Source organism: Protomyctophum parallelum (assembly GCF_964188405.1).
Source record: "Protomyctophum parallelum genome assembly, chromosome: 3".
Classification (NCBI taxonomy): Eukaryota; Metazoa; Chordata; class Actinopteri; order Myctophiformes; family Myctophidae; genus Protomyctophum; species Protomyctophum parallelum.
In genome coordinates, this window is record NC_139698.1 from 49,612,990 (window position 1) to 49,632,429 (window position 19,440).

Sequence of the window (19,440 nt, forward strand, 5' to 3'; positions counted from 1 at the left end):
ACACGTATGCAAACAATTTATATTATATTTGTTCAACACATTTCAACAAGGTAAATATGATTAATATATATATGAAAAGAAACATAACTATTATTATTTACATTTGTGGCCCACAAAAGCATTACATCTTACATCAACTAGGTGTTGTTCTCCAACAGTTTCTATTGCGGTATTTGTCAAGAATCATTGTTTTTTCTACGAAGTGTGGTTTTCGCATAATTCTGGGAATAAAAGATCTACAGCAGGGGTGCCCAGAAGGTAGATCGTATATAACCAGGAGATCACAAAGGCTGTAGACCACATGACGTGCCCTAAAAATATATTATTTAAATGTGAAGAAATTGTGTGACATGATTGATTGACATCAAAAAGGGCCTGTCAGCTTAAACCCACAATGCAGTACTTTTCAAGTATTGTATCACAAACATCAGTAGCATTACAAAGTTATATACAAGAAAACCCCTATAACAATTCAAAGTTTCCCCCCTGTATTTCCCATTACAAGTGCGTTTGTCTTATATGCAATACCATCGCCACTATTCCAAACTAAGCCCCCTCAGGTACATCGTTTGTGCTGCTTGAGCATGTCATTTTCAAAGTAGCTCTCAAGTCAAAAAGGTTAGGGCGTCCTGCAGGTGATTGGCTCCCTGCTGACCAATGAGGACAGCTGGGGAACATCACAGCTCATACCCACTGTGTATATAAACCAGGGGTCCAGGTGAAGTACTGTACTCTCATCGACTGCATCACACAGCAACCATGTGGTCCCTGGTATTCATTATGCTCATCGGAGCTGCTTGTGAGTATCAGAGTTATTGAAGATAATAAATGAAATAACCAAAACTTTAATTGAAAAAATATATATATATTTGGCTTTATAAAAAACAAAACGATAACTGAAGCGGCTTTGTTTAATTATTATTAAAACAAACTAAATTTTAAATCACAAAGCCAAAATAAAATAAAAATAAAAAACAAGAAATAGTTCCATTATGCATGTGCTGGACGCCCACTTAAGAGCTTTGTCCACACTGTACAATTATAATATACCGATTCTAAGATGGATTTCTTAGTGGTCAGTGTTTACCAAATTGGCTGAAATACTTTTGTGGTGCAACACTTATTTTACTTTTGGCCAGTCACATTTTTTTTTAATGAAAACCTAAACTTCCACTTCAATTGGAAGCTTGTAAGAAGGATATTAAAAATGTATTAAACTAAATAACTATGCTTTTTCAATTATGCAAACTTAAACCGATTCTCGTTTACAGTTGCAGAGGAGGACAAGATCGTCGGAGGATACGAGTGTGAGAAACACTCCCAGCCCCATACAGTGTCTCTGAACTCTGGCTACCACTTCTGTGGTGGCTCCCTGGTCAACGAGGACTGGGTTGTGTCCGCTGCTCACTGCTACAAGTCGTAAGACAACCCTTGAAACATTTTTGCCAGTATTAAATATATGAGTCTGATTTTCATGAAACCATTGAAAAATAATAATCACTCATGAGTCATCTTGACCCACTAGAAGTGTGTGGTGGTGTTTATATCTACAGACCCTTTACTCTACCCGTTTTATCCTTATTTTACCTTTTTAACCCGTACTCACATCTTCCTTCTCCAGCCGCGTTCAGGTTCGTCTTGGCGAGCACCACATCAAGGTCACCGAGAATACCGAGCAGTTCATCTCCTCCTCCCGTGTCATCCGTCACCCCAACTACAGCTCCTACAACATCAACAATGACATCATGCTGATCAAGCTGGCCACACCCGCCACCCTCAACGAGTATGTGCAGCCTGCAGCTCTGCCCACTTCCTGCGCCCCCGCTGGCACCATGTGCTTAGTCTCTGGATGGGGCAACACCATGAGCTCCAGTGAGTATAGCACCTGGGTGACAAATCTTTGGAGCAACTAGTTTTCAGAAAAGTTAACACCATGAGCTGTGAGTAAATCATCCATCCGGGAGGAAAATCGACAAATTTCCAGAAAATGGTTCAGGATTTTTTCTTTTTTTATATATATACATTTGTATTTGTATTTGTATCAGACATAACTCAACAATAGACACAAGACATAACAAGAAAGCAAGCAAACACATTCATTAATAATTAATTAATTAACTCATCTATCATGATGAGGCCCGGTGTACATGACTTGAATTTGATCCATTGACTTTTCTGATGATGCCGCAGCCACACATACACCGTTCTGTCAATCAGCACCTGATAACCGCATGTACTGTAGTCTCACCGTAGCTGGAAACGGTATTGTACCGATCCATTCATCGCGATAGATGTTGGATACTCAAAATAACACTATTCATTTTCCTGAATATACTCATGTACCATGATTACACAGTTGGACATTTACAATTATAGTGAAAAGATTGTCATAAATGTTGCATCTTTACACTTTGTCATTCAAACCACTCCCCACCCCAAATCTGTTTGACTCACAGGCGTTAGCGGCGACAAGCTGCAGTGCCTGGACCTTCCCATCCTGTCTGAGCAGGACTGTGACAACTCCTACCCTGGCATGATCACCAACGCCATGTTCTGCGCTGGATACCTGGAGGGAGGCAAGGACTCTTGCCAGGTATGTAGTTAACATTTTCCATACTCATGCAATAATAAGGTAGCTCTGTCATCATTGATCATTTAGATATCATCATTCCACTGTGGCTAATTTTCACGTCCCTCCTCTCAGGGTGACTCTGGTGGCCCCGTTGTGTGCAACGGTGAGCTGCAGGGTGTTGTGTCCTGGGGATACGGTTGTGCTGAGAGGGACCACCCTGGTGTCTACGCCAAGGTAACACTTGAAACCACCTGAAAACTAATCATAACTAACTAACTAAACTATCATATTATTTACTCTGTATTGTATTTAAGCTAACACTGGAAGAATTACCATTCCACGTCAGGTTTAACTTCTGTTGGATTGACAAATGAATGATGTGATTTACTAACTCCTAATGTCTCTTGTTTAGGTCTGCATCTTCACTCAGTGGCTGCAGGACACCATGGCCAAATACTAAGTGATTCTGATCATTCTCCAGTCCAATTCATGCACTTTATTTTTCATCATGTCATGCGTGTGTTCCATCCTTTGTACTGGAAAATAAATCATTTGAACTTTATCTGTGAAGTCTATTTCATTTTTCTTTGCTTAAATAATGATTCAGATTTGGTCTGAGATGTTTTAAATTAAGAAAGAGACAGTGGTACAGTCAGCTGGGTCATTAAGGCCACTGTGGCCTCAGGGCATGTCATTTTTTGGAGGGGCACAAAAGGCCAAACTGAGGGGTAACGACGGCCCTATGTCCTTCCTGGCCTGTGAAAGTCCTGCCCTGGTGCTGCTCACTGTAGACATATTGATAGTAGCTTTTTCTTTAGCACAAATTAGGCTAAATTGAGTAGGCCTATAGCAATGTTGTTGAATAAATTAATACTATAGTGCAGAAGCTTGGTACCTGTAACATTACAGTGTTATACTAATATGTTTTCCATTGTGTAATAGCCCTTAGGTATAAACCAGGTAGCTCACAAAAAACAGGCAATGTTGACATTGCCTGGTCAATTCCATATTAAGTAAAACATTATAGTGGCTATAGGCCATTATGGGAAATGTACACCAACTCATTTACCTCAGAGAATGTTTTCATTCTGGATAAAACCATAACATGGTCTATGGTCTAATCTCATGGAATAAATGGATGATCAAATGTAGGAGTTTTGAACATAACTAACTGTAACTAGGACCGTCGCCTTTCCCCCCGCCCCTCCCTCCTCTTACTGGTGCGAAACGGGGTAGTAAAAACGGGGACGCGGTCAATTCCCATCGGAGTCGCCACAGCAGAATGTCAGTTTCTGGTTCCGTTTTCTGTGTCTTCGTCTGTGACTCCTGCAACCTGCATGTCATCTCTCACCGAATGCATAAACCTTCTTTTCCTGATTCAATTAAATCTCCCTTATTGGATGGGTTAATCAATAATTAAGTCCTAAAGCATCTTAAATCACAATTTAAGCATGGATTAAAAAAAAGTCTATAAACATTTTATCTAGGTTTATAATTGACTTTAGTTTTAACGAGTTCATCAAGTTTCAACACAATCCGATATTTACAATTAAACCACAACTATTGGGTGGATATATTGGCAGACCATCAGAGAAAATAGCTCAACCCACATGAGTTTGAAGGTAACAATTCAGATAAATCATTATATCATTATTCTGTGACTCCACTAATTAAATGGTAAGACGGTTAGACAGAAGAAAACAATCCAGATTGACAGGCTTTTGCCTAGAGGCCAAGCCAATCATGCACACATGAGACACATGCCACACATTGCACAGAAGCTGGCAGCAGAGTAGGCTACCATCCTTATCTCCCAATGCAGCCAAAACAAAAACAAGCAAAACCACAGAACTGTGAAATAAAAAGGTCACATCGACGCCTTAATAAAATCATCAATAATAACGTGGGTGGTAACAGGATATAAATACCGGTATAGTATAATAAAATCAAAGTAATAATAATAAAAATTCACTCTTCAATATTTTGACTGTTAGTCAGTTGGTTGGTCCATCACTTTGTCAAACAAGTAGCCTAACGACTTTTTATGTGTGATTCTTTTTAAATTAAACAATTGCTTATAACTCAGTTTAAACAGGGTCACAGGGTTGACGCAGAGTGATTGTCCCCCTATGTCAAACTTTATGAAACTCAAAGAAAGGTCATTAAAAGAAGAGCACACTTGGCTGACTTTTTTCCAGCAACTTGAAAGTGATGACGTCACTTCCTGGAAAGGATGGACTTTTGGATCCATTACCTCTGAATGGGTGTTTTCTTTTTTACAGTAACAGGGTTGACTTAAAGGACAACTTTAGTTTTTATCAACCAAGGTTCATGTTTTAGGTTGTTATTAGAGAAAGTAAAAGGTGAGTGTTAATTTTCTTTCATTTGCTGCTTTCTTTTGTTTTGGGTATTTTAGCAGTTTTTCCATTCGAGCATGGGGCTAAATATGTATTGTTTTACAAAATATTATGGGGAAAAAAATAAATCGCCATAATATTTTGTAAAAAAAATACATATTTAGCCCCATGCTCGAATGCCCCCGCCCCCCTGTCAAAAAGAGCTAAAATCCCTAAAACGGAAAAAACGAAAGAAAGCAACAAATGAAAGAAAATTAACACTCATCTTTTAGTTTCTCTAATAATAACCTAAAACATGAACCTTGGTTGAAAAAAACTAAAGTTGTCCTTTAAACAGGGGAACACAACTAAAATATATTTTTTTACCCAATTAAAAAAAAACTTTTCAAGAGTCTTGAAAAGACACTTGAGGCTTTATATGAGATAGATTCTTTTTAAGAATAAAAGAAATTGGGCTCAATATCTAGTCAAAGTTGATCAATCATGCAGAGGGACAGGCCATTTATGCATAAATCCAAGGCCATGCTTTTTTTTTAAGCGTGTAAATAACCCTATAAAACAACAAAACACAAACTTTATTGTTCTTATGTTATGAAAACACATCAAGGAAACTAAATTATGATTTTTATAATTGTCTTTTTTTAATTCATATTTACAAATTGTTTTGATCTGAGAGACACAAAATGGCACGTTTTCGTAGAATGACCCAGTTAGCAAGCAGGAAGTTCAAGCACAAAATACCAACTGTCAGGGAGTTGATTATAAAACTGTCAACAGTCATTTAATTATATTGCTGTCAAGCATCTATAATATAGATGCTTGACATGCCGAGCTGTCATATAGATTCTATATGACAGCTCGGCATCTATGATGTTATGCACAATCCACCCTGGGGAGAGAGCATTAGAGCAAGACAGACCTCATCCAGATCAATGGTCCTTGATGTGTAAAGAAGAAACATCTTGTATTACTTTCAAAGAATTTTCTCAAGTATTGCTATTTACTTCTTCACATTTACTGAAGCCTGACCTAATATTTACAGTAAGTGAAACGTTTTTCTACCCTTTTCACCCTTATGGGTTAGAATAGGGAAATGTATTAAGTTTCCATGGATGATTATTGTCTCCACCAGGCCGAAGGCATGGGGGGAGAGTATGTTTTGCACTCCGTCCGTCCGTCCGTCCGTGTGTCCGTCCGTCCGTGTGTGTGTGTGTGTGTCCGTCGGTGGCCGAGATTAGCTGCTCACGGACACACACACACACACACACACGGACGGACACACACACGGACGGACGGAGTGCAAAACATACTCTCCCCCCATGCCTTCGGCCTGGTGGAGACAATAATCTGATCTATAATCTGTAAAGTTTATATATTTTTTCCCATACGCACACTCACAGTCACATTCACTTTATGATCAATCAAATCAACCGTGGTTGATTTTATTTCTGACAAGTGTCTGGCTTGAAGAGTTCATTCATGTTACCGTTCGTTTACAATTGACAGAGGAGTTTGGATTATATATATTTTTATTTAATGGAGAGGTAATGCCTGTTTTAGGCGCTGTCTAATTGTTAAATAAAAGACCAATCCAATATGCGCTCCTCTCTTCTGCAGCTATATCGCTGTTTTATTTTAAGCCTATAGTTCATTGGTCAGCCCTAAAGGCTTATCGTTTAAAATAGATGATACCAATCCAAGCATGCCTTTCTCTCCGCTATAGCGTTGTTTAAACCTAAATGTGATAAATGCTCCGTTTGTAATTGGGTAATTAATCACACCACCTGCCAATTGTGAAACAACAAGAGCCATTCTAGGGCTAGGTTTTAGGCTATATCGCTTATTATGATCACCTGAAATTATAATATTATTCTACACATCTGTCTTTCATAATGACCAAACACATTGCATTGCACAGTGTTTTGTCCCTTTTGTAAAAAGGCAAACGAGCCTAAGACCCAGAGCTCTGCATGTTGTTTTTATATATTTTTTCGCCTGTACCATTGGTTGTTGAAAAGATCAGATTACGGTAAGAAAAGCGCTGGTCTGGAATTCTCCTTTAACCAAGGAAAATAGGAAAAAAAAGGACATCTAAAAAATAACTCAAAGTAAAACCTTGAAAAAAATTAAAGGAACACGACTGTTAAAAGTAAAACACTAACTATAATAAAACAGCTGGACAGAACAAGACACAGATCATGACTGTCTGTTTCTCTGTTATGTCCAATACATTATGTTGTTTACACAATACACAGTGCATTGAAACCATGTGCATGAGCGCTATAGTATATACCTTAGCTTGATACTACTGAAATGCATTCAGTGGAGCAATGCATAGACATTAAATACTTTCTATCATTTCTGTTTTATCAGATTCACCATGTCGGAAGAGCATATTTATGAAGATCTTGAAATCCTCAGGGAAGTGGAGGACTATGTGAATTCTTTCCAACATAAAGAAGACACAAAGAAGACATATGACGACTTCGAGAATGTGACTCTGAACATTGCCATAACTGGAGAGAGCGGGGTGGGAAAGTCCACCTTTGTCAACGCCATACGAGGTCTTAGGGACGAAGATGATGGCGCAGCAGAGACTGGATTGACTGAGACCACTATGAAAGCCATTCGATATGATCACCCCACCATGCCCAACGTTTACATCTGGGACTTGCCGGGAATTGGTACACCCAACTTCAAAGCTAAAAAGTATCTCAAAGAGGTTCACTTTGACTCCTACGATTTCTTCATCATAATTGGCTCTATTAGGTTCAAAGAGAATGACGTCATGCTGGCCAAAGCGATCAAGAAGATGAAGAGACCGTTTTATTTTGTTCGATCAAAGATTGACCAGGATGTCCATAACGAAACCGCTAAAAATAAACTCACAGAGGAGCAGGTGCTCTCCAAGATCAGACAGAGTTGTGAAGAAAACCTGAAGTCTCTTGGGAACCCAAAAGTCTTCCTAATTTCCACCTTTGAGCTGGAAAAGTACGATTTCACTGACTTGATTGACTCTTTTGCGAATAACCTGTCAAAGCACAAGCGGTCAGCTCTGATTCGCTCACTTCCTGTCTGCTCCTTGAAAATGATTGAAAGGAAAAGCGTACAACTCAAGATAGCTGCTGTACCTACTGCCCTTGCTGCCTGTACCACTGTTGCAATTCCCATTCCAGGCGTCTCGGTGGGATGTGAGATTGGGATCATGCAAGGCTTTCTGCAAGGGTCCCTCAGTTCCTTTGGGCTAGACAAGAGATCTCTCAAGAGCCTCTCCGAGAGAGTCAACAAGCCAGAAGTGGAGCTCAGGTCAATGATGAAGTCACGTTTCGTTGAGGGGGTCAATGTACACGTGGTGGCCCAAATGATGGCTACACCAGCCATGGTGGCTATCAAGACTATTGAGGCTATGTTGTGCTGTGTTCCGATGTTTGGCACTGCTGGAGCACTGCCGATTGCATTTTCCTCAACACTAGCTCTACTCATTGTGGGGATAGAAGAGATGAAGGAAGATGCCAAAGCTGTCTATGGCCAGGGTCTGCAACCTTTTTGAAATTAAGTGCCATGTTTTTATTTTCTAGATAGTCAGTGTGCCATGTCAACAACTGTTTAGTAGCCATAAACGTCAAGACGTCTAATTGCCTATTAAGTAATGGATGCCACGGGCGTCAAGACGTCTCTCCCTTGGGAATTTATTCTTAAAAATGTTTTTATTTATTTTTCATCCATATTTTGAAAATTCCTCTAATCTGGTGTACAGGTGATGACATGCACATTACATGCATAATATAATTACAAATTATTTCTCTTTATAATGGGAGAATTGGCACTCAAAGACATTACTGGTGACTACCAGGTGGCGCTGAAGGAGTTTTAATGACACCACATCAAAATTTCCAACACATTTTTGATTGTCCACGAACATAACCTTTTCACTTCTTTTTGCATATTTTCTTTCACATCGTTATTAAAATATTTAGACTCTGAGTTTTAATGAATGTAGAATTAGGAATCTGATGTAATTTACATACAAATTTGAGGGACTTAATTTATTTGACTCCATTTAAATACTTTATTTTAAACCAAATATCCTCTCTCTCTATGCCACTGTTCCAGTGATGGTTGCCTACCCCTGGTCTATGGCACAGTGGTCCAGGCTACCAATGTTCTAACTAACATGTAACAAATCGGACTGATCAATGATGCCTTCAAACTCTGAATTCCAATGAATTCAAGCCCTGCATTCTGTGCAATGGGAATTGGTAAACTGGAAGCTACTTCTTATTCATTGTACTGTATGTATTAAATGCAATTTGAAAAGGGACATGTGTCAATTATTAATAAATACACAGGCAAGAATAATCATCACATAAATTCACCCTCAAGGATACCAATAGATTATTTCCATAAACATGTAACGTGACCCGTTTAAAGATACTGAACTCTTGGAATGTGCAGTACTCTGTATCAGAGAATCTAGGTCAGGTTGGCATGGCATGCAAAACCTGACAGATAATAAGTAGCCTCCTCTGATTAACTGTATGTATACATTATAGGGCTGTCCAAGTTCACAAATGTTATCACAATTAACTAATCATCATGTTAATCATGATCATTCATTATTATGTGTATTTATTTTAGACATTTGGACAGTGGTTTTCAACATGTGGATCCCCAAATAATTTTTGGGAGGTCCGCAGATGATTAGCTTAATGTTCAACATTGTTAACCAACATACAAGTGTATAGAGGGTATCAGCACATGTGAGAATTATACGCATTTGCTGCAGCGTGTTTAATGCAGTACCATTATGGTTTCTTTGGGGTTTTTAATTGATTTCCCAAGAAAATATACATACAGTATATACTTTAGCTTCAAGTGCATTTGTACATTGTGAAGAGAAAAACTGATGACTTATTTGCGATTAATTGCACAATTAACTAGATGTGATTTATCACAATTAAAATATTTATTGTTGGACAGCACTATATGTTTACAAGCATTCTTAGAGATTACCTGTTATATCTACTGAGAGCTGGTAGTAAGACTTTATTTATATATCAAGTACCTATGAATAGGAAGGAGTAAGAGTCTAAAGGAGGCCTATATACTGTATGGTTGCTCACTGCTTGGGAATTTAGTGCATATTAATTATGTATTGTCTACTGGACTATGCATTATTACATAGGATTAATATGTGTGTATATATAGTTGTACGCAGTATGTTGAGAGAGAGCTGCCTGCCTCTTGTAAGTATTCAATGCCACTTTGACTATGCTTGCACCTCCTGGTTCTCCAACATCTCAATGTTGTCACTTAAGACTAACCTTCAAACCTCCCAAAATAAACTCATTTGACTACTCTGACTGGGGCCCATGATGACCCACCTTCTTCCAACACATTGTGCAAGCCTAGGATGGCTCAGGGTGGAAGACAGGGTTTAGCTATTAAAAATGGGACTCGGTTATTACACTCTTGTATGATGTTTCATCGGATTAACCCCCACGATGGACCCTGGATCCCCACGAATTTATCTGTGGCATAATCTGACCATGGTTTTTGAGTGGTGCAACCACTCCCTTAAAGCTATATGTGTGGCTGGCTGGCCGGGTGCCTGGGTATGAGCACGAAAATAGCATGGTTGTTTTTCACCACCTGTGTGCAACCTAACACACACACACACACACACACACACACACACACAAACGCACGTATTAACTGTATATATGATGATTTCGGGTGTGCCAGTACTGTACAGTACAGTAGAGGGACCCCCACACGGTAACTCATTTCTCACATGTTACATGTTCCGGGGACCCCCCTGGGGACTCCCCGGGGACCCCCGGAGACCCCCACATGGTAACTGTCATTTCTCTACCGTTTCAGGCGGGGGGCTGCTCGCCGGAACCGGGCCGGCACCCTGGCCCTGTGGGTCTGGAACTTCCGGGGACCCCCACACAGTTGCACCACTCACTTCACACGGGTGTGATTTTTCAAATAGATGTAGATTCATGTACAAAATATAAGAATACACAACTTAATGCAAATTACAGTTTTAATGTTATGTAAACAAACTACTGTTACTGAATCGAAATCCCCCAAATAAGTACATTTCCATGACGGATGAACATGTGTTCTTTTATAATACATTATAGTATTTGTCATAAATAAACGAAAAAGAGAAAATAAATACATTATTTTAATAATGGAAGTCAGAGTGAAATTAGATTGAAGCAATTTCAATTTAGCAAACACACGCAGCAATAAAGTGCAAGATCAAGTAAACAACATACCTAACTAAATAACATACCTTACCTACTGTTGCTCGGAATACCTAACAAGGAACAAGGAAGTTCGAGTGAAGAAATAAAAAGCTGACAGTTTCTATTACTCATGCAGCTATGACAGCTATGCGTTTGTGAATGCCTTGCAAAATGCGAACGGAACATCAACAATCCGGGGATCGATTATAGTGGGCATACATTATTCTGTGACTACTTCAAAGGTAGGGACAAACTGGCGTTGGGTGAATTAAATAATGATTCACTTGGCAGTGAAAGAGTTCATTCCTCTTCACCCTTGCTTTTAGTTGAGTTTTTTTTTTTTTTTTTTTTATGTGTTTTTATTTATTTTATGTTCTTATATTCGGTTTTGTTCTCTGCTATTGTTCTATCATTTTAACTACTTGTGTTTTATTGTATTTTATTTTTGTGTCCTGCCCTGTGAAGCACTTTGAGCTGCATTTATGTATGAAAAGTGCTATACAAATAAAGTTTATTATTATTATGTAGATCTCTGTATCTGTCACGGTGCGAAGAAGCATGGTTTAGGATCCATGTGCCGGACAGACAGGCATAATATATAGGCAGAGCAGTTCAATGCAAGAACCAATATGTGGAACTTAACAATTAAGGAATTACAAGAACTTTACCAGGAATCCACAATAGTGGAAGATTTAAGACACATTTGACTTCAAGTCATGATGCAGAGAAACCCTTTGGCATGGAAGTAACATTGCAAAGAAATTATTCAAAGAGACAAATAAGATCACTCTTCATTTCTGAAATATATGCATTTTTAAAAATGTCTGCCGCCATTTACAGCAATACAACATAGCTCATATAATTCTGTTAGAGCTATAATATTGGTTTCAACAAAGGAATTCAATTGAGTAGTTTTCAATGCAAAAAATAAAAAATCACTAATTACCATGACAGCGGGTGGACAAATATGCAAATTTAATTTAAAAAAATAATTATTTACTTTTACTTTTGGTATGGAAGTACCTTATAGGGCAATAAGAAAGACATTATTCAAAGAGACAAATAATAACACTTCATTTCTGAAATATATCGTCACCTTATTAAACTAATGGCCTAAGTCATTTTTTGCTATGTTGGCCTGTCACGTGTCCCCCCACTGTAGTGCGTGCACTAACTACTAACTGCTACTAACTTTGATCAGTTAGTAGTTATTATAGTTATATGTATTGTTACACCACCAAGATCCAACTCAGTGAGCAGATGGAGGTTCTGGGTCTTTAAGCTCAGTGAGCAGATGGAGGTTCTGGGTCTTTAAGCTCAGTGAGCAGATGGAGGTTCTGGGTCTTTGCTGTTTTTCTCAAAGCCTGTATCTGCCTAAGCTTAAGAAAAAAGAAGGAAACACTTTCTCTCAACGGTGAAATCGTTTTTCAGCAAATGTATTTGCTCAGTACTGCCCTCATTTGCTTTTGTAGCAAATAGATCCTTCTGAATAGAAGTGTTTTTGCTGCACCATTTTCCACTGTAAATAATACATAACAATAGGCTACAGACACATGTTGATGACCCCTGGTCAGGAGACTGATTATAATAATAATGTTGAGGCTGAGGTTGTGATTGATGTCCACTTTGAGATCAAAGTTAAGAGACTAGGGGCTCCATTTCCGTCACCGCTAAACCCCTTATCCCTAAACCCCTTATCCCTCAACCCCTTATCCCTCAACCCCTTTGCCTTTTTTACTATTCTGATTTTTTTTTTTGAATAGTTCAACTAGCCAATCTACATTGACACGTTGTGAGCTTGTAGACTGGCCATTAATTTTAACTATTAAAAAATGTTATGCAAAATAGTTTAAAAAAAAGGCAAAGAAGTTTAGGGATAAGGGGTTTAGCGGTGACAAAAATGGAGCCCTATATCTCTAAAGAACTACACACACCATATTAGATTATGATCATCTTTACAGTGCTAGCCCATTACCAACTGCAATCAATGGCAAACCACTTCACCTGTGGGCAGTGTGCAATTTGCAACTTGCATTCAACTGCATGTGGCATATTATCAAATTATTCTGTTGTATCTGTTGTGAGATCTTAATTTTAATGCATATTAAAATAATAACTCTAGTTTTTGGATAAGGCAGGTTTGGGGCCACAATGAATATAGTAAAACAATAGCTGATCTACAGCTCAAACTGTGACGTGTTTTGAGCTCGTAGATCTGCAATTATTGCAATTCTTTTTTATTGGAATCCTGAATAATTGTTTAGCTATTTCTGAATTAGAATCCTGAAAATGAACGTTATTATTATATTATTGCACTTAGATGCAAATACATTGGACATAAAAGGGCAGAAGTAATTTGGCCTAAATAAGGTTTATAATTGCCTAAGTTAAAATAGCATGTTCAGATATTGGCGTAAATCATTCTATCCTTACATGTTACATGATTGACATACACCATTATTTGTATGTCAATAGTCATATTTATTCATATTTTTTGGAATTGAAAAAATTAAGAAATATAATATATTATACATTTGGCACAGTTTTTTGTGTTTCCTGAAAACCTTGAAAAAATGACTTAGGCAATTAGTTTAATAAGGTGACGATATGTGTTTAAAAATGGCCACCACCATTTGAAGTAATACAGCAGAAGCATATGTTATCCCGGGAGACTCGGGCAGTTGCAGGCCTGACGGGAAGCAGCCAGTTAGGCAACTCCACAGTGGCAAAGCCCGGTTGGTGAGATCTGTCGAGAAATGCTGAAGGCTCTGGGTGTTGAGGGGATTGGTTGACACTTGACACATCTTTTCAACATAGGGACAGATAGGGTGAGAAGTTCAGTCACGCGAGAGACTCAGAGTAGAGTCGATGCTTATTCGCCTGGAAAGGAGCCATCTTAGGTGGTTCGGGCATCTGGTTAGGATGCCTTTTGGGCGTCTCTAGGGAGGTCCTCGATGCAAGTCCCACTGGGAGGAGATCCATTCATTCACAACCATTCATTGGCCTTGGAACACTTGGAAGTTACTAATGTTGCTCTGGAGAGGGAAGTCTGTAGCTCTCTGGTGGGCTGTTGCCCCTGTGACCAGACTACGGATAAGCGGTTGAAGATGGATGGATCTTTTCAATATTGCGTGGAAGTCTGGTACTGTGCCTAAAGAGTGGCAGACTGGGGTAGTTGTGCCATTATTTAAGAAAGGGGACCAGAGGATGTGTGCCAATTTTAGAGGTATCTCATTGCTCAGTCTCCCTGACAAAGTTTACACCAAGGTACTGGAAAGGAGGGTCTGGCCGATAGTCAAACGTCAGATTCAAGAGGAGCAAGGTGGATTCCGTCCTTGTCATGGAATAACTGACCAGCTCTTCACTCTTGCACAGATCCTGGAAAAGGCCTGGGAGTATGTTATCCGGTCTACATGTGTTTTGTGGATGCAGGGTGCAGGAATATGGGGTGAGGGGGTCCTTGTTGAGGGCCATTCAATTTCTGTACACCCAAAGCGAGAGCTGTGTCCGTGTGTTGGGCAGTAAGTCAGATTTGTTTTTGGTAGGGACTGGGGGTTGGCCTCCACCAAGGCTGCGCATTGTCACCTATCCTGTTTGTGATATTCATGGACAGGATCTCGAGACGCAGCCGTGGAGGAGAGGGTATACGCTTCGGGGAGCTAAGGGTTGCTTCACTGCTTTTTGCAGATTATGTGGTCCTGATGGCACATTCGGTCCGAGACCTTCAACTCTCACTGGATTAGATTGTTGTCGAGTGTTTGGTGGCCATAGGAAGAGGATCAGCATCTCCAAATCTGAGGCCATGGTACTCAGCAGGAAACCGTTGTATTGTGCAACGCTGGGGTAACGCTGGGGTAAATTTAATGTCACCTTGTTGAGACTTATTTGATTAATTATGTGCATATTTTAACACAATTGTGATTGTGAAGGCACGGAATGTGTTCAGCTGATTGGCTGATGATGTATGATGAGTGGAAATGAGCAAAATTTTATAACCGAAGCAAAGATATTAGATCTGCTGTATTGTTGTAAATGGTGGCGGCCATTTTGAAAATGTGTATATTTCGTAAATGAAGGGTGATGCAACCTGTCTCTTTGGATAAATCTTTTCCAATTACCCTAAGGCGCTTCCATGCCAAAGAGGAAACTAAATGAAAGTTTTAGTGGATAAGGGGGGGTAAAGTTACCCTGTTAAAACGTATTTTTTCGAATGAAATGTGCATATTTTACCCCCGTTGTCATGGTAATGAGAAAACAATTAGATTTTTTTGTCTTGAAATCTATTTAATTGGATTCCTTGACCCTAAAAATGTATACTTTGGCACCAATATTATTATTATAGCTCTAACAGAAGCAAAGATACGGGCTGTGCATGCTGTATTGCTGTAAATGGTGGCGGCCATTTTGAAAAAGGTGTATAATTCAGAAATGAAAGGTGATGCAGCTTGTGTCTTTGGATAAATCTTTTCCTATGATCCTAAGGTACTTCCATGCCAAAGAGGTTCTCTGCATCATGACTTGAAGTTAACGGCGAAAAGTCGGCCTTAAATCTTCCACTACAAGGAGAAAACTAAACACTTTTGACATAGGGTAGTTTAAATGGATATACTCATAACAGTGTTTTGTGACTTTGGTCCCAAAGGGGCTTTATTCTGTAAAAAGGCGAATGAGCCTAAGACCCAGCATGTTCTGAGCTGTGGACCGCTCTAGATGTTTTTCTTTAAAATAAATCACATCACTGGTTGTTATAAAATCAGATTACGGTAAGAAAAGCGCTGGTCTGGAATTATTCTTTAACCAAGGAAAACAGGAAAAAACTGTTTTCCTTAGTTAAATCACAACATAAATCAAGGTACACACTTGTAAAGTAAAACACTGCCAATCCTTGGCATCTTTACCATTCATGTGTGTCCAGCGAGCAGCTTCAGCAGCATAACAACAAGCTGTAGCCTATTTTATCATGCTCGCTCTAATGGAACAAAACACTAAGGTACAGGATTATTATTTCATGTCAAAACATTCTGCATGTTTAACTAAAATTTTCCACATTTCCAAATAAATGTCTGAAAAAGACATAGGCCTAAATTTAAATCATCCTATCCTTGTTGATGTTGGATATTATGTTGTGATATAATAATATAGCAGCCGCAGCGTGTAGGCTACTTGAGTCAAATATCTTCCGTGTTTTGGTACGATGATATGATATGATATATGATATGCGTGACCGGTGGATTAGGTGGAAATAGTGAATTGAGTTTCTCAGTGAAAGTATGTGGAGGGTTCAAAGTTGCATCACTTAAGTTTTAAAGTTTAAAGTTTTAAAAGTGAAATATCTAAAATGACAAAACATTTCAAAGTAAAAAGTTTAGGCCTGTGTGTCCAGTGTAAGCTGACTTGTTTTAATTGTGAATGGAGTTTCCAGGTGACAGTATGAAGAAGTTGTGATGTACCAAAATCCTCCATTGACTTCCATTATAATAAGTAAAATATTTCTAAAACTACAAAACATTTAAAATATTCATGTACACCTGTGTGATTCCACAGTAAGCTGATCATGTCACAGTTTGAACTGAATTTCTAAGTAAAAGTGTGTAGGAGTAGTAAGGTGCCAAACCTTTTCGCTGCTGCCCAATAAAACAGTGGGACAGAACAAGACACAAATCATGACTGTCTATGTTTCTCTGTTATGCCCAATACATTATGTTGTTTACATAGTGCATTGAAACAGTCTGCATGAGTAACTTGATACTAATGTTTGATACTAAATATCATTTCTGGTTTTATCAGATTAACCATGTCAGAAGAGCATATTTATGAAGATCCTGACATCCTCAGGGAATTGGAGGACAACCAGTATGTGAATTCTTTCCAACATAACCCACTGTCCAACGCAAAGAAGACATATGACGAGTTGAAGAATGTGACTCTGAACATTGCCATAACTGGAGAGAGCGGGGTGGGAAAGTCCACCTTTGTCAACGCCATACGAGGTCTTAGCGACGAAGATGATGGTGCAGCAGAGACTGGAGTGACTGAGAACACTATGAAAGCCATTCGATACAATCACCCCACCATGCCCAACGTTTACATCTGGGACTTGCCGGGAATTGGTACACCCAACTTCAAAGCTAAAAAGTATCTCAAAGAGGTTCACTTTGACTCCTATGATTTCTTCATCATAATTGGCTCTATTAGGTTCAAAGAGAATGACGTCATGCTGGCCAAAGCGATCAAGAAGATGAAGAGACCGTTTTATTTTGTTCGATCAAAGATTGACCAGGATGTCCATAACGAAACCGCTAAAAATAAACTCACAGAGGAGCAGGTGCTCTCCAAGATCAGACAGAGTTGTGAAGAAAACCTGAAGTCTCTTGGGAACCCCAAAGTCTTCCTAATTTCTACCTTTGAGCTCGGAAAGTATGATTTCAATGACATGGTTGACTCTTTGGCGAATAACCTGTCGGAGCACAAGCGGTCAGCTCTGATTCGCTCACTTCCTGTCTGCTCCTTGAGAATGATTGAAAAGAAAAGCTTACAACTCAAGATAGCTGCTGTACCTACTGCCCTTGCTGCTTGTACTCCTGGTGTAATTCCCTTTCCAGTCTTGTTGGCATGTGAGTTTCTAATTGTGAAAGGCTTCCTGCACCAGTCCCTCAGTTGCTTTGGGCTAGACAAGAGAACTCTCAAGAGACTCTCAGAGAGGATCAACAAGCCAGAAGCGGAGCTCAGGTCAATGATGAAGTCACGTTTTGCTGAGGGGGTCAATTCAGACGTGGTGAAGGGAATGATGAATAAACCAGCCATGATGGTAGCAAAGTATGTTGAGCATGTTCTGACCCATGTTGTTCCCTTAAATGTTGTAGCAATGCCAATTTCATTTTCCACAACGCTTTATCTACTCCTTGTGGGGATAACAGAGATGACGGAAGCCGCCAAAGCTGTCTATGGTGCAGTGACAGACAATTGGACTCGAGTCATAGTGACTCGACTCGAGTCTGACTCGAGTCGCATATTTGACGACTTGCGACTTGACTCGGACTTTGAATGTAAAGACTTGCGACTCGACTCGGACTTGGAAGGTAAAAGACCAACGAGACTTGAGACTCGACTCTGACTTGCTAGCCAATGACTCCCGACTCGACTCGAGACAAGATGACTCGTGACTTGTTTTGTTTCCGAGCATACGGTATTTGAATACAGCGCAGATTGCACTACCTCTGCTAAAGCGTAAAGGGTACAAAACGGCCATTAGGGGGAGCCATAGAACAGTGAAATACAGTGGGGAATATCTATTGATTCATTGATTGAATACTTTATTGGCAGAAATGTATCAGTATAGGGTACAGTCAAACACTGACCAAAAGGGATCACTGAAAAAAGTCCTTGCTGTCTTGTTTCCATTCGGTCCTGGGTAATCAATTCATAATCATTAAGTCACATGACAAATAACAAAATTCAAATTATCATAAAAAAATAAGATATGTATGTCTGCAGGTTGGGGAACAAAGAAGGGCTTATAAGGAGGTGGGGGTAGTCACTAGACATAGGTGGGGGGGCAATCTTTTTTTATAGATTTTTATTTAATATAAATACAGTGGAATACCGAGGTAAAGGTTATCAATACCGGCACCGTACCATACTGTAAAATCTCATACCGTGGCATGCCTAGACTTGACACAACCTTGTGACTCGACTTGTGACTCGGCTTGACTTGCCCACAACAGAAAGACTTGGGACTCGACTTGGACTTGGGACCAAATGACTTGGGACTCGACTTGGACTTGGGACCAAATGACTTGGGACTCGACTTGGGACTCGGACCTGAGGGTTGGATTGACTTGGGACTCGACTTGGACTTGGGACCAAATGACTTGGGACTCGACTTGGGACTCGGACCTGAGGGTTTGGTTTGACTTGGGACTCGACTTGGACTTGGGACCAAATGACTTGGGACTCGACTTGGACCGGAGCGACTTGAACAATTGTCTGTGCAGTGATACAGGATAATGTTCGAACATCTAACAAATCGGACTGATCAATGATGCCTTCAAACTCTGGAATCTGGATTCAGCAACCCTCAAAAAGGGACATGCGTATATTAATACACAGGTATGAATAATCATCACATAAATCCACCCTCAAGGATACCAAGAGATTAAACATGTAACGTAGCCTGTTTAAAGATACTGACGAGTCTTGGAATGTGCAGTAGACTGTGTACCAGAGAATTTAGGTCCAAACGAGAGGTTGG

At 39.5% G+C, this 19,440-nt stretch overlaps 3 protein-coding genes across 3 annotated transcripts; all 3 read left to right on the top strand.

Annotated features, from left to right (window-relative positions):
* Positions 1–759: 759 nt before the first annotated feature.
* Positions 760–3,032, top strand: LOC310855732 (trypsin-1-like; the record flags this gene model as incomplete). Its single annotated transcript, XM_083760856.1, has 6 exons — positions 760–799; positions 1,272–1,419; positions 1,622–1,872; positions 2,457–2,593; positions 2,705–2,806; positions 2,985–3,032. 6 exons carry the CDS (start codon positions 760–762, stop codon positions 3,030–3,032), a joined length of 726 nt encoding a protein of 241 aa, XP_083616982.1.
* A 4,277-nt stretch (positions 3,033–7,309) lies between these two features.
* On the top strand, positions 7,310–14,932 carry LOC310856010 (interferon-gamma-inducible GTPase 10-like; the record flags this gene model as incomplete). The annotated part of the gene is made up of 3 exons (XM_083761225.1): positions 7,310–8,462; positions 14,133–14,331; positions 14,803–14,932. The coding sequence occupies 3 exons, from the start codon at positions 7,310–7,312 to the stop codon at positions 14,930–14,932; spliced, it is 1,482 nt and encodes a 493-aa protein (XP_083617351.1).
* A 2,051-nt stretch (positions 14,933–16,983) lies between these two features.
* LOC310856011 (interferon-gamma-inducible GTPase 10-like) lies at positions 16,984–18,303 on the top strand (the record flags this gene model as incomplete). The annotated part of the gene is made up of 1 exon (XM_083761226.1): positions 16,984–18,303. One exon carries the CDS (start codon positions 16,984–16,986, stop codon positions 18,301–18,303), a length of 1,320 nt encoding a protein of 439 aa, XP_083617352.1.
* Positions 18,304–19,440: the final 1,137 nt, after the last annotated feature.